The sequence below is a fragment of the Podarcis pityusensis genome, assembly GCF_964106645.2.
Source record: "Podarcis pityusensis genome assembly, chromosome: 11".
Taxonomy (NCBI): Eukaryota; Metazoa; Chordata; class Lepidosauria; order Squamata; family Lacertidae; genus Podarcis; species Podarcis pityusensis.
In genome coordinates this window covers 14,362,939-14,377,849 of record NC_138036.1, presented here as the reverse complement: position 1 = coordinate 14,377,849, position 14,911 = coordinate 14,362,939, and the positions used below count along the sequence as shown (strand labels likewise).

General features: G+C 45.2%; 1 protein-coding gene across 2 annotated transcripts in view; it reads right to left on the bottom strand.

Moving 5' to 3' along the window:
• The window catches only part of ST8SIA3 (ST8 alpha-N-acetyl-neuraminide alpha-2,8-sialyltransferase 3), a 40,075-nt gene that overhangs the window by 20,646 nt on the left and 4,518 nt on the right, over nucleotides 1-14,911 (bottom strand). The window contains exons 1-3 of one of the 2 annotated variants that reach the window (XM_080973584.1): nucleotides 13,449-13,467; nucleotides 7,373-7,553; nucleotides 3,647-3,769 (exon numbers count right to left, since the gene is read on the bottom strand). In XM_080973584.1, the coding sequence (XP_080829710.1) occupies nucleotides 3,647-3,769; nucleotides 7,373-7,551 (302 nt within the window). In that variant the 5' untranslated portion in view covers nucleotides 7,552-7,553; nucleotides 13,449-13,467. Of the gene's footprint in view, nucleotides 1-3,646; nucleotides 3,770-7,372; nucleotides 7,554-13,448; nucleotides 13,468-14,911 lie in introns of those variants that run through there. The other variant, XM_080973583.1, reaches the window with a different exon arrangement.

Below are 14,911 nucleotides of genomic sequence, written 5' to 3'. Positions count from 1 at the left end.
GAGGGCTTGGGATCCTGTGGATCCGAGGCCTCTTCTGATCCACCCCCTGATATACCCACGCGACACACCCCTTTTCAGCCCCTCACAACAAAACTTTCCACAGTTGCAATAACAACGACTTTGAGGGCAGGTATTCTTTGCCCACAGATCTCCATACTTTCTACCCTGACAGAGGGTGGTCCAGGGAATCCACCCATCCACAGGCTGCTCCAGGAAAGAGACTTCTTCACATAACGTAAGCTAGTTAAGCTATGGGGTTTTCCCGCAAGATGTACTGATGAAACATTGTTTTGGGTGGCTTTAAAAGAGGAATGGACAAATTCATGGAAGGCAAGGCTATCAATGGTACACAGTAGCTACCATGACTACATATCTACCTCCACTCTCAAAGGCAGTGTGCCTCTCAATACCAGCTGCCGGGAATCACGCAAGAGGAGAGGATGGTTGCACTCAGGGTCTGCTTGCAGGCTTTTGTCAGGAGCAGGTCAGCAATAAAACACCTGGGGTCAGTGAAGTTAACTCTTTATTCAAAGAAACCAAAAACAGTGCATGCCTAGTGGTCACAGCAACTCTTCCCAGTAGGTCTTGCCCCAACGAGGCAGTTGTGAGGACTGAATGTCCCACCGTTCTCTAAGGATCCTCTCTTGGTTCCTTCTCCAGCAACCTGAGGTGCCTTCGCCTTGTCTCTCTTTGCTCTGCCCTCTTCATTCCTCTGTATGTTCTGGGAGACCAGTGGGGAGAGGAACTGGTCACAACAGGAGCAGCCTGCTCCCACTCCTCTCCAGCCTCCACTTCTGCCTCTGATTCTGGACTGCTCTCTGCCCCAGCTTCTTCCTGCTCACTATACCCTGTTGCCTCCTCAGCTTCTGACACCTCCCCCTGCCAGCCTGCTCCCTCTTCTTCCTCTGACCACTCATCATTGCTCCAACACTGATCCCCTGGCTCTGAGTCCTCTTCCCTGGGGGGTTTCTTGGGGGAGTTCCCCAGCTAGTGCTTCCTACCACTCCTCTGTATCCACCAGCCCATCTATAGCCATCTGGATGGATACTGTGAGAATAGGATGCTAGACAAGATGGGCATCTGGCCTGATCCTGCAGAGCTTTTCTTATGTTCCTACATAGGAGTTGGGAGGAGGAAGCATGCAGCTTTGTATACACACACACACACACACACACACACAAATATATATATTGCCCTTCAATCATATTTCCAAGATGATTTACAAGAATGAATAAAACAAAATATACCTGCAAACATAACATCATAAATTGATCTCATAGCTGCTTCCTCCCAATTACTGTATTTTTTGCTCTATAAGATGCACCAGACCACAAGACGCACCTAGTTTTTGGAGGAGGAAAACAAGAAAAAAAATATTCTGAATCCCAGAAGCCAGAACAGCAAGAGGGATCGCTGTGCAGAGAAAGCAGCGATCCCTCTTGCTGTTCTGGCTTCTGGGATAGCTGCACAGCCTGCATTCACTCCATAAGACGCACACACATTTCCCCTTACTTTTTAGGAGGGAAAAAATGTGTCTTATAGAGCAAAAAATACGGTACTTAACTGCAGATTAAGCCTACATTCTGCCTGCGCTGGCCCATTCAGTTGGTCCAATATATTTGTAGTTTTTTTTAACACTGCAGCACAGCTGTCTCATCCCAGTCTATATTTCAGACAGAACAGGTAGCTATTAGACAACAGTGCCCACTTTGGTAAAACTCGGAACAAACTTGGAACAAAACTAATAAAAGACAGCAGGAATAAAGAGCATTTTCATTATTTTGTTTTATCATGCAATAACCGGGTACAGGAATTGTGTGCTCTTGGCATAGAGGAAAGATGGTTTAGATAGGATCACAAGAAGCTGCCTTATACAGAGTCAGACCATTGGCATATCTAGCTCAGTATTGTCTACAATGACTGGCAGTAGCTCTCCAGGATTCAGACAGAGGTATTTCCCAGCCTGAAGATGCCAGGGATTGAACCCTGAGACCTTCTGCATGCAAAGCAGATGCTCTACAACTGAGCAAGGTCATTCCCAATAATGTGAGGGCTCTGCCTGCTAAGAATTCTGAAGGTTCCTGGGCCAAAAGATAAGAGAAAGTTGGGGTGGAGACCCATTTCCTATACACTGGAAAGGATACCTTTCTTCATCAATGGTTATCTCCTCTGCCCTCTCTCCTTTTAACCCCTCTAAGCTCCTTGGGGAAATTAGTGGACAGAGAGAAGTAAGGAGAGGCAAACTATGAATGGATATAGCGATGTGGGTTTTTGCAAAAATTTAATATGGGAAAATGTTTTTGGAAATGTTTCCTGTGGATATTAAGCTAACTTGCACAGGGTAATTTGTACCTGACAGTTTTCTGATGTGTGAGCAAGTGATTTAATTTAGCATGTTATCCCCCCCCAATTTAGTAAACAAAGCCCCCACCCTCAAAAAAGTACCCCATGTTAATTTTTGTCCCAATTCCCCACAAAAAAATGAAGGGAAGAAATAAGGGCACAGCTTAAATTATGTATTATTTGAATACTTGTAAAAATTGCAAAAACAAGATCGTGTGCTTCTCTTACATCACTTAAAACTGAGGGACCTCCCCGAAGTTATTGAAAACTGTTGACGCACTAATAAATGTTAGAAACCCAAAGAATTGCGCACGATATACGCTGACTCACATACTCGCGGGGGATAATCACCGGACAAATATTAATTACATCTTTGAAACTGCCGAGCTTGCTTAATATTCTATTCGCATCTGGAATCCATTCATTGATACTAATGAACTTCCGGAAGGGAAAATTTCCCACCGAAAAAGAAAGCCCTGGGAAATTTTATACCCCACATCACTGGATGGAGAAAGCAGTCGGATCCTGCAGTGCGCAATTGATTTCTATCCTCCTTCAACTTTCTCTGTTGACTTCAGAATTCTCAGCAAGCAGAGTTTTGTTGTGGTCTCACATTGAGAGTGTAACGGGGGTCAGACAAGAAGATGGCATGGTGGGGAGTTGGTGCTTACTTGACCTCCCGGCAGGTGAGCTGTCGCTGCTTACTGGGAGGGCTCGGATGAGGCTGCGACAAACCTGGTGCAATGCAAACGCCCTGGCTGTGCCAATCTAATGTACCTGCTGGCGTGTATGTACCATGCTGCCCTTTCTGCAGCCATGGCACTCTCCCTCCCAGCAAGCGGTATAAACTCATTTGCTGGGACTGGAGGTCAGGTAAGCACTTCTGCACCACCACGCTACCTGCCACTGGAGCCAGGGTTGCCAGGAGGCCATGGAGGCGAGAAAGAAATAGAATACAACTTTCACATTCTGATCAGAAACAAGTCACATCTTCAGCAACAGGTCTGTGGTAAAAACATGCCTTCTCAAAATAGGAAGGGCTTAGCATTTATTGGTATAAGCACTTGAGAACATTTGAGAAAAGCAGAAGTTCTGATTTTGAACACAGAACCCCATCTCAAAGCACTGCTCGTTCATTCATAGATCACTGTTATGGCTGGTTGATCTTTAAAACTCTCAAGACCACACACTACCTGTTGCCAAATAATTAGTTAAATAACAACAGCGATTGCTTTGTTTTTTTAAAGAAACATGACAACATGCTTTTGGCTTGATGGCTTAGTTTTGCCTCGTTCTCACTCACCTTTGCTGCAAAAATGCCGTTCTGTTGAATGTCCATTTGGGAGCCTTATCCTGCAACTCATGGTTCAAGGCGTTTGTATTGGGTACAAAGGAAGGGTCAAGGAACTTCAGTGCAAACTGGGACCTGAAAGGGATCACATATCCACACCGTCAGTGAATTCACTCGAAGCTTGAAGGAGTAAATTAACTATTCTATTACAGTCTAGAATGAAGTGCAAACCAGTCTTCAAGGACACCCCACCATCAAATAGACATGATATGTTCTGTGACACATTACGCTTGGAATCTAAACATGCTCGGTTGTACATATCTCACCAAATCCCAGTCCAGATGAGAACCTGGAGAAAATGTTAGAGGCAAGTTGTTCATTCTCCCTGACATGCTGTTCATACGTGTGCTGGGAGAGGCTTCCCCCACAGGAAGAGGGTTCGAAAGCATTGCTCCTGTTGCCCAAAGGATCTGTTAGATCCTGCTACATATGTAATCTTACACTTAATATGTTGTGGGGAGGAAAATATGTTATGGAATGCTACAGGCATGCTAGAGACCTGAAACTATGCTTGCTACCATTTTTAATCCTTTAGACTCTTTTTGGCCTTCTCCTTGTCCCCAGGAATTCATGTGCTTCATGCTCTCCTATTCCTCTACTGCAGTGTTTCCCAACCGTGGGTCTCCAGCTGTTTTCGGACTACAATTCCCATCATCCCTGACTGGTCTTGCTAGCTAGGGATGATGTGAGTTGTAGTCCAAAACAGCTGGAGACCCAAGGTTGGGAAACACTGCTCTACTGCTTCTTCTGCCCCACCTATTATTATTATTATTATTATTATTATTATTAATTGCCTTCAAAACAACAATCTCAAGTTGATGTACATGAAAGCAAAAAACAGCAAATACATCTAAAAAGAAACTAAAACCAAACAAAGTAAAGGTCCATTCATCCACCTGGAAAAGCCTGTCAGAACAAAAAGGTCTCCGGCTGTTTCCAGAAAGTGCAGATCGTGATTGTCTGTCATATCATGGCAGCAAATGTTATTCCACAGAATAGAGGAAGCCACACTCAAAAAGCCCTACTCCCGGCAACTGCAGAGCAGATTCCTGAGATCTTTAGAACCTGTAAGAGAAACTCCCCTGCAGACTGGCCCTTCTTCCTCTCTGTACTTTTGTTAAGTTTTTAACTTTTTGTAAGTACGGCTGTAATTCCCGCCCCTCAATTTTTCTGTTTTATCTTTGCAAACTGCTTTGTGATAGCTTTTTCTAGACTCAGGCAGTGTATAAATTTTATGGAATAAAAAAAAGATATTTTTTTTCCATTGATGAAAATGCTTGAAACCTGTGTGTAGATCATTGTTTGTGTGTTCTCACCTGAACGTATTTTAGGGAGCTACCTCATACTAGGCCAGACCACTGGTCTATCTAACTCAGTATTATCTATGCTGATTGATTGTTGCTTTTCAGGGTTGTTCAGACAGAAGTATCTTCCATTCTCTACTTGGAGACGCCAGGGATTTAATAAAGCAGCTACTCTACCACTGAGCTAGAGTCCTTCCTAAGCATTTTGCTGCATGCATACAGGGAGCCATAGAGTTGAAAGGGACCTGAGGGTCATCTAGGCCAACCCCCTACAATGCAGGAATCTCAACATGCAGTCCCCCACCCAATTTGAAACCATACCGGATCCTGCTTAGCTTTGCAAATGTGCCATCTCACCTGATGGGCTGTACATAATACTTTCTATCTACATGTGACTAGAACAAATGTAACATGTAAAACAGGGATGAGAAGCCTATAGTGCCCTCCAGATTTTGTTGGACATCAGCTTCCATCACTCATGCTAGATGGGGCCAATGGGAGCTGGAATCCAACAGCAGATTCTCAATCCCTGATGTAAAGCATATTTTAGGCTGCAACTCTAAACAACAGTAAGTCCCACTGAACTCTGGAAGACTTAATTCTGAGAAAACATGTATCTGATTGTGCTGTTAGCCTCTAATTTTCCCCAATACTTCAAATTTTCTAATGATTAAGAGCCAGTCTACACATTAGTCTAGACAGCAGACGATGCCACCAGAAGCAGCCTCAGCATTGTGGTTACATAACACTATATTTATTAAAGTGGCAGCATGGAGAAGACAACATGCAAAAGCAATTTCAAGTGGGACCTATGCACAGAATATAGATTAAGGTATCCAGCTGCCTTGTACTGAGTCGAAACCTCTGGGCCATTTAGCCCAGTTCTGCTTCCTCTGGTAGGCAGCACCTATGCACAAAAGTAGAAAACAAACAGAATGGTACGCCCTTTCAAATGTTGTGATCTGAGAGTTCTCCTTAATTAGAAGCAGAGGGTGGACGGGCACCGAACAGGGACGCTGCAGGATTTCCTGCATCAGCACGAGGTCGGACTAGATGGCATTTGAGGTCCCTTACAAACTCTGATTTTGACCCCCCCCCCCATTCTGAACAGCCAAAGCCGTTAGCATCTGGGCGGTTCATTAGCGGAGAACAAGCTTGGAAGGGAGTGAAGGCGGAGGGGCGCAGAACGGGAGCGGATGCAAATTCAGCACCATGGACAGCGACCTCCGAAAGATAACGTCGGAGCCTCAAGTTTCCATTCACTTTTAAAACTCTTCTTACTCTGAGAGGGAGGAGGCCACTTCAAGCAAACCACTACCCCCAGGAGCATTTGTGTGGGAGCTGGGAAGGGGCTTATTTTTTTTGCAAAGAGCCAATGCAACGCCACGTCTGCACACCGTGGGGCATTTCCCGGCCTCTGGACCAGCAGAGGAGGAGGAGGAAGACCCAGCAGAGCATGCGAATCGTCTCCACGACTTCCGCCTCACGCCTGCCTGGAAAATCCACCTTCCTCCTGCAATTCCCCTCCCCTAATTCTCCGGGCCTGATCTCTGCGCGCAGAGAAGAGGGTGCCTCTAATCTGCCGGCGCTAAAACGGGGAGTAAATCTGCGCTTCTTTGGGATGGTGGGGAGCGCAGCGCTTCCAAGCAGATTTTTAAAAAATGCATTATAAAATAAAATTAAGAAAGCCACAATCACACAAAGGAACACCCCCCCCCACTTCTATCACCAGACCTGCGGGGCAGTGCAGAACACCGGGGTGGGGATGGGGGAAGAAAAGGAATGGTGGAAGGGAGCGATCGGAGACCCTTCCTAGCCCCCTGCGCGTTTAAAGAGCGTTTGTGCATCTGTCAACCCGCCCCCAAAACGGTGGGGAAGCCGCGCCGATGTCTTCCCCCATCCCCAGCCGGGGAAAGAGGGCGCCTGCGCCATCAGCTCGCCCCATGATGGAATATACATGAACCGGGCAGGGAGCCACCATGATTCTCGTCAGAGACCCGCATCATATTTTATCTATATCTATAGGAGCCGGGGGTTCCTCACCTCCCACCTTCCTCTGGCCACTGAGGCACCCCCCCCCCCACCTCTGCACGATCTGATCGATTTTTAAAAGGGAGGGGTGGGGGCTTGGTTTACTCCTGGCACAAAAAGCGAAGAGGTGGGAAATGGGGGTGTCCCGGAGCGTTGATCCAATAATGATCATAATAATAATAGTAATATCTACCCCCCCCCCCCGCGCAACACACACCCTTCCCTCCTCTAAACCTTCCTCTCCAGCATGCATACCCTCCGCCCAGCTCACTGGCTCTTTCCTCCCCTGGAAGATGATATATGTACATTTAAATATATACATATATGTATTTCAAGCACTCACCTAAATCCAGTGTGGAACATGTACATTCGTGGCACTCCCGTGTTGGCGTATTTGGGAGTGGTGAAGATATTGTCTTTTTTCAGAGACACGTAGCTGATGAAGGACAAAATCAGCAGAGCTACGCTGAGCATCACCAGACCCAGAACACTAACCACCCGGACCATCTTGCAGCTTCTCATGCCTGGGGGCGGAGAAGGTGGGGGGGGGGTTAAAGAGAGAACACACACACACACACACACACCCCCCACACACACGGAGCTGAAAGAGCTACATTGGAGTTAACACACCCAGAAATCAGGGATGGAGCTTGTATGTGTGTGGGGGGTGGGGTGGGGGGGAGAGCGGTGTGGCTAAGGAGCGGGGGAGGGAAAACATACACAAACACTCCAAAGGATTAATTCAAAGCACACGCACACACAGGGGAGCTAAGCGCTAAGAGGATGAAGAATTAAAAAATAATAATACAAAAAAAAAAATGGAGGGTATGAGCTCTGCAGCGTTGTAATGGCAGCGGATGGGGGTGGGTTAAAAAAAAAAAAAAAGGTGGATCCTGCCGGAAATTATAGAAAGCTGCCTGATCCTGCCTGCTTCCTTTGTGCAGGAAGCTGTGGATCCTATTGCCTTAAATAGGTGTCCCATTCAAAAGCACTCAGGGGGTGGCAAACACACACCATCCTGAAATGTTCTGGAGATTTGCTCTCTGAACATAAGGAAAACGTGTTGCACTGAGTTGAACCATCCCTGTTCAGTTCAGTATGGTCTACTCTGCCCAGTGTTTCAGACAGGGGTTTCCCAGGCCTGCCTGGAGAGAGGGGACTGGATCTGGGAACTTGTGCATGCTAGGCAGGCGTTGTACCACTGAACTGTGGTTCTGGGTCTGATTGAGATGGGGTAGCACCTGTTTTCCTGCCCAAATGCTGTCGGCACAATAGAAGATGCTCCATACTCCAATATCCGCCTCTTAAAAACATCACTGCCTACAGACGGACATGAGTTGGTGGTTTGGTGCTGGTACAGCAGAGAACTTTGTGGCGAGCAAAGCCTTTGGGAGGCGGTTTGGAGCTTAGACAACCAAGAGCTTTGTGGTCAGTGAGCACAGCCTTCCAGTTCTGGGCCTGAATCCCAGAACACACATGGGGCAGCTGTGAAAATGAGTGGACACTTTCAGGTACAGTATGCAGTGGCAAGGCTTAGCACAGGAACGAGGAAGCCATGGCTCGCCAGATGTTGCTGGACTACAACTCCCATCATCCCTGACATTTGCTGTGCTGCCTGGGGCTGATGGGAATTGAGAGTCCAACAACATCTGGAAGGCCACACCCTTTCTTTATCCTTTTACAGTTTCAGGGGGTTAGACGCAATGGCTTTGGGTCCCTTCCAACTCTAAGTTTCTATGATTCAGGTGTTGTTTATGTTTTTTAAAAGGGCCTGTTATCAAGGGAAGTGCAGGTGATGCTTCATTTTTATTTTATTTTAAAGAGAGCTGTCAGAGTTTCCCCCAGTATGAGACCCCTGCCATCTACCTTGAAAGGAAAACTAGGAAAGATACCCAACTCTGGTTATTGGCAAATCACTGAGTCCAATCCAAGGGCATGTAAAGCCCTAAACAATTTGGGACCCAAGTACCAAAACCCAGCCAGATGGGTGGGGTAGAAATGATAAATTATTACTATTATTATTAATCATGACAGGGCATTCTCTGTGTTGGCACCCCGCTTATGGAACTTTCCCCCAGGTGATATTCGGTTTAGCCCTGTAGAAATAGTTACCTGTAAGTGAAGGTGAAAGACATTTTAAACTGGTTTATGTGTTTGGATTACAAGTGGAACTGATTTTTTTGCAATATTATTATAGATATTTGTTGCTGCTTAAAGAGCTGGTATGTGAAGTTGCTGGTATTCTAACAAAAATATGTAACAATAGAACATGTGGACCTCCAGTGAAGCTGAATGCTGGAAGATTCAGAAGAGATTTTTTTAAATAAAAAAAATAGTACCTCTTTGTGCATTGCATAGTTTTGTATGTATTGTGGTATTTTATGCATTGTGACTTGCAGTTATTTTTAACTTATCATAGTTTAGTAATTATTTATTGTAATTATTAAGAGTGAATTTCTGTTTAATTATTATTTGCTGATGTTTTGAGAGTTAATTTTAATATATTCTAATAGATTATTGAATATTACTTTTATCTGGTATAAGATGTTCCATTTTAAAGTTATGTTTTATTATGACTTTTTGTATTGGGTCAGTTTACTATATAAAGGTGTGCTTTCTTTGTTGCATATTTTGTTGCTGTAAACCACCTTGTGCATAGTAATTTAGAGTGGCGGATTACAAATTAATAGGGAAGTGAAATGAAACAAAATAACACCGGTCCTGAGAGATCTGCATTGGCTCCCAGTACGTTTCTGAGCACAATTCAAAGTGTTGGTGCTGACCTTTAAAGCCCTAAGCGGTCTCGGTTCTGTATACCTGAAGGACCGTCTCCACCCCCATCGTTCTGCCCGGACACTGAGATCCAGCACCAAGGGCCTTCTGGTGGTTCCCTCACTGCAAGAAGTCAGGTTTACAGGGAACCAGGCAGAGGGCCTTCTCGGTAGTGGCGCCCGCCCTGTGGAATGCCCTCCCTTCAGATGTGAAGGAAATAAGAAGCTATCCTATCTTTAAAAGACATCTGAAGGCAGCCCTGTTTAGGGAAGTTTTTAATATTTAATGCTGTATTGTTTTTAACACTCGATTGGGAGCAGCCCAGAGTGGCTGGGGAAACTCAGCCAGATGGGTGGGGTATAAATAAATTATTATTATTATTATTATTATTACTACTCCCAAAGGAGGCACTGATGGCCACCAACCTGGAAGGATTGGACCCATTCATAGAGGAGAAGACTGCTAGCCAGGATGGTTATGTTCTGCCTCCATGGCTGGAAGCAGTAATGCTTCTGAATACAAGTTGCTGGAAAACACAGGAGGGAAGAGGGCTCTTGTGCTTGGGTTCTGCTCCAGGGTATCCCACAGGCATCTGGTTAATCACTGTGATAACAGGATGAACTAGATGCGCCACTTACCCTATCCACTTTATCCACACCAAAAGGACCAAGAATGTTATATACTTAAGTATAGTTGTATATAAGTTACAAGAACTTGGACACAGTTGGACAATGTAGGACACACCTTCTTGCATTGTAGGTATGGGATGTGTGTTTCAAAATGAATTCTCATTCGTTTTATGTAGGTTGGCCCTTGAAGTCAGCGCATCATCACTGTTTGCTAATAGACTCCAGTGTATTGCATTTGCAGCCCGGAAAAGTACAAATATAGACCTGATTCCAAACAAACTTATCGATTTTAAAATTATGCATAGGTTGTAAGATGACCAAGAGGTATCTTAGTACAGTACAGTGATGAGTACAGCTTTTTGACCTCCTTGGCAGGTCCTGGCTGGCAGAGATACAAGTCGGAGCTGACTAGATGAATCAAATTAGACCCTGTCTGTTGGAGTCACAGCCCATCCATGCATAATTTTCCAAACAGATGTATGTCAGGATTTGTCTTGTAGTTTGGCCTAGGTTCTCGTTGTAGTCTATATGCAAGTCTTAAGGTATGGCTGAAAGCCACATGATGCAACAGTTATGCAGAAGATAAGCAGGGTCTGGATGAGAGACCAGCTGAAGGTCTCATGTGATCTGCATTTAGCATCATGGAAGAAAGCAATAATATAACTATAATTTTTAAAAAATGAAATAAAGCTTAGAATAATTGTTCCTAAGAGAGAAAGTCTGCTCAGAGCCCTCATTGCCATCTTAATGAGATGTGTGTGTTGATTGTTGTGGTGGCTGTTGAAAACCAAATAATCTGATTATTGCTCCTAAGGAAGGAGGTTTTTTTAAAAACAACAACAACAATTCACAAATAAAAGTGTAGTCTTTACAATCAATCAATCAATCAATCAATCAATCAGTAAACCAGTCAATCAATTCAGTCAGTCAATCTCACAAAAGTTACGAGCCTGCTAAAAGGCTAAACAGGGAGAAGACTCTGCAGTCAGCATGCAGATGCAAGCTATTGGTTTCTTAGATGGCTAGTAAAAATTAAATAAAATTGCTTTCTTCCAAATGGACTGGTGGAAGAAGGGAAAGTGGCCTTCCTCTACCAAGGGGACAAGTGGACTTGGGGAAGGGCCACAGCTCAGTGGTACAGCATCTGCTTTGCATGCATTAGGTCCCTGGTTCAATTCCCAACATCTCCAAGTAAGGCTGAGAAAGTCTGAAATCCTGGAGAGATGCTGTAGGTCAATGAAGACAACATGGGACCAAGATGGGCCAATGACTTGATTCTGTAAAAGGCATCTCCCTATGTTCCTAAGGAGGATGGAGTGGTCCATTCTCCCTCTGCCAGTCCCTTCCTTTGCAGTTAGCGCTTAAATCAAGCAAGCTAGTGGAAGAGGGTTGGAGCATCATCTGCCAGCTTATTTGCTCATCTCTGCATAGAAATCCACCCACTCACCTGTGGCTACCTGGAGAATTGTTAGATAAGAGGCTAAATCAGTCAACAAACTTTATTATCTTAGCCACGGCCACAACAAAGGAACTATACACCAGGAAGATAAATATGTGGCTAAAAGCAAGGTTAAAACTCCAAATCAGAACCAAAGTCCAAGTCAGAAAATACCTAATGGACAAACTTATCCTACGGATTAAAATTAGATTGGCAGTTAGTCCCTCTTCCTAGGGAATTCTGTAGATTCCAGAAGATTTTCTGCATTAGTCTGACCTGGCAACAAAGAGCCAAATGCTATAACCATTCAGTCATAACCTTCCACAAAATAGAGGCCACTGTGTCAGGTGCATTGCATGAAATGGGCTCTGGCCTCCCAGAGTTTATGCCACAAGAATCATGTGCTCATCTCCAAGGTGCCACTAGGGTTAGGGACATTTAATATTGAATTTATTTATTTGACAAAATTTCTAAGCTCACCAACATTAAGAAAAAAAAATAATGGTGGTGAATAGCATATAGCCAACAGACTTCACAGAGAAGGAACACCAGATGATACCGCCAACTCTAGGGCCCGGCGCTATCGGTGTGGAATTACAGAATGACTGCAATCTACTCTAATTACTGTGAGCTCCTTCACCCCTTAGTCTCCCCTCTCCTCCTTCCTTCTGAGTCCTGGAAAAGCATGAGAAATGAGACTGTTGTTGCTTTTGAGGCGAGGAAACTATCTAAGTCCACTTTGTGCTAATTCAACTGAACTCTTGTGGCCGGCCACTCTATTTGCCTGCCTCCCCCTGGCTTGGAGGAAATTCCCTGTTAGCGAGCCTGCCCACTACACCTAGCTCCATTTGTCTGTCACTGAGAGCCACTGAGCCTTTGGACGTACCCAGAACTAATGTGCAATATATCCACCATGGTGCTAACTAGAGCCCAAGAGAGGAAGCAGAGCAATAAAGAAACAGCCCCACCTCTCCTACAAAAGGCCATCCTAGACTACTGCCATCCAGTGGTAACTAGCCATATAGCTACTGAAGATACCCTAAGGGCTAACCCCACTGGCCCTGCCCAAGAGTCACTGAATCTTGCAACCTTAAGCAGCATTAATGTAGGGTTACCAGACGCCCCCATTTCCCAGGGACAGTCCCAAGATTTGTGAATTAGCTTCGTGACCCCATGGACCAGAGCACGCCAGGCACTCCTGTCTTCCACTGCCTCCCGCAGTTTGGTCAAACTCATGCTGGTAGCTTCGACAACATACATAACCTACCCCAATAACATCCCCGTGCATAGGGCATGGGCGACAAAAAAAAACCTCTCTCCAGAGATGATACCCTTATTCCAGCATCGCGCCCAAAACCCTACGACAGGATCTCCTACCCTAGATGGAAGAAGTCTCCACCTAGGGAAGGGGAATTGACATTTAGTCATTTCTATAAGAGCCCAGCATCAAAAAACCTCGCATCCCTAAGATTAAATGTCGGTGATACAGGCACCCACACTGGAGCCGGTGCCACAGTGAGACCACCTGAGAGCTCTTACTGTTGACTCAGTAGAGCCAAGAAAGATCTCAACATCCTCACCTGGAACTTGGCAGGATGGGACATCACAAATCAGTAGATCTCAAAGAAAACTTGGGTGAAAAGATGAGCTTGAAGACAGCATCAGGTAGAAGCCTGCCTGATGTTCATTGGAAGCACATTCCGAAGGGCAGCTGCCAGCAGGCTAAAGGCTCTGGTCTCAGAGGACGCAAGCTGAACCTTGGGGGAATAGGTCATTACTAAGAGAGTCTATGATTGAAGTGACTAGGCAGTGGTATACAAGGTAAGACATTCCTTCGAGGTCCCCTGTCCCCAGTTGGTTTGTATACATGCCCATAGCAAGACAATAAAACTGTCCTGGTAGCATACTGGCAGCTCTTTCAACGCAGGAGTGACTGGGCACTCACTCCAACAGCCTAGTGGCAGTATTCTGCAGTAGCTTTCGATGAACCTCTACAATCCACACCAGCATAGTCCATGCACAGCCACGTAGCCAAATCAGGCTATAATTTAGATGGCCAATTAGAGCTGGGTGTGTGAGAGTGGTTCACCAAGCAACGGATACTGCTTGCATTGGAAACCCTAACCTCAATTGGGCAAATGAAGGCATCTGGTAGATGAGTCATGGCTCTGGCAGGATCTAATTGGACCCTTCAACAATAGAAATCATAGAATCGTAGTCTTGGAGGCCTTCTACAGAAGTGGTAGAACAGGAGAGGACAGAGTAGTGAGGGTTATGCTTTATTTCCTTTACTGCACACTGTATAAGTCTGCTAGGGAAGAGATTTCACCTCTTATCCAGAAATTCTTATTGGCCTACTTATAAAAAACGTTGAGAGTTGGGAAGATTCACTCCTCTATGTGTGGATTAAGAATTAAGATATAATTGTGACAGAGGGCTATATGCATATGGCTTTGTGTTTTATTGCTTTTTAAAAAAATATTTCCCTCCCCTTCTCTTTCTTTCCCTTCCGTTTATCTTCTTTTCTCTTTAGTGCCATGTCCTTTATTATTATTTTTTAGATTACCGAACTTTTCCGTGTACAAGACGAGGTTTTTTTTTACTCTAAAATAGTGTTAAAAAATGGGGGTCCTCTTATACCCGGAGAGTGCATGGGGGGGATGGATGGGAGATAGGTTGCGTCCGCGAGTAGGAGCTTGTCAGCAGTGATATTGTGGGTGATTTGTGGCTGCATCAAGTGCTGCCTTGGGTTTGCTGCTGCTGCAGTAATAGGGTGGGTGATTGGTTACTGTGGCAAGGTTTGCTGTGGATTGGCTGCCACTTGGGCAATTGGGCGTGCGACTGTCGTTTGCTGTTGGTGAGCGGGCAGACGCATGTTGGCTAGTGCGACACGAGCGGTTGTCAGCGTGTGTCAGTCTGGTTAGTGATTTTCAGCATTCCCCCCCCCCAAAAAAAAACTCAACCACTCTGGGCCATCTCCCCCCATTTTCTTAAATTTTATTCCCCCAAAATAGGGGTCGTCTTATACATGGGGGCGTGTTAT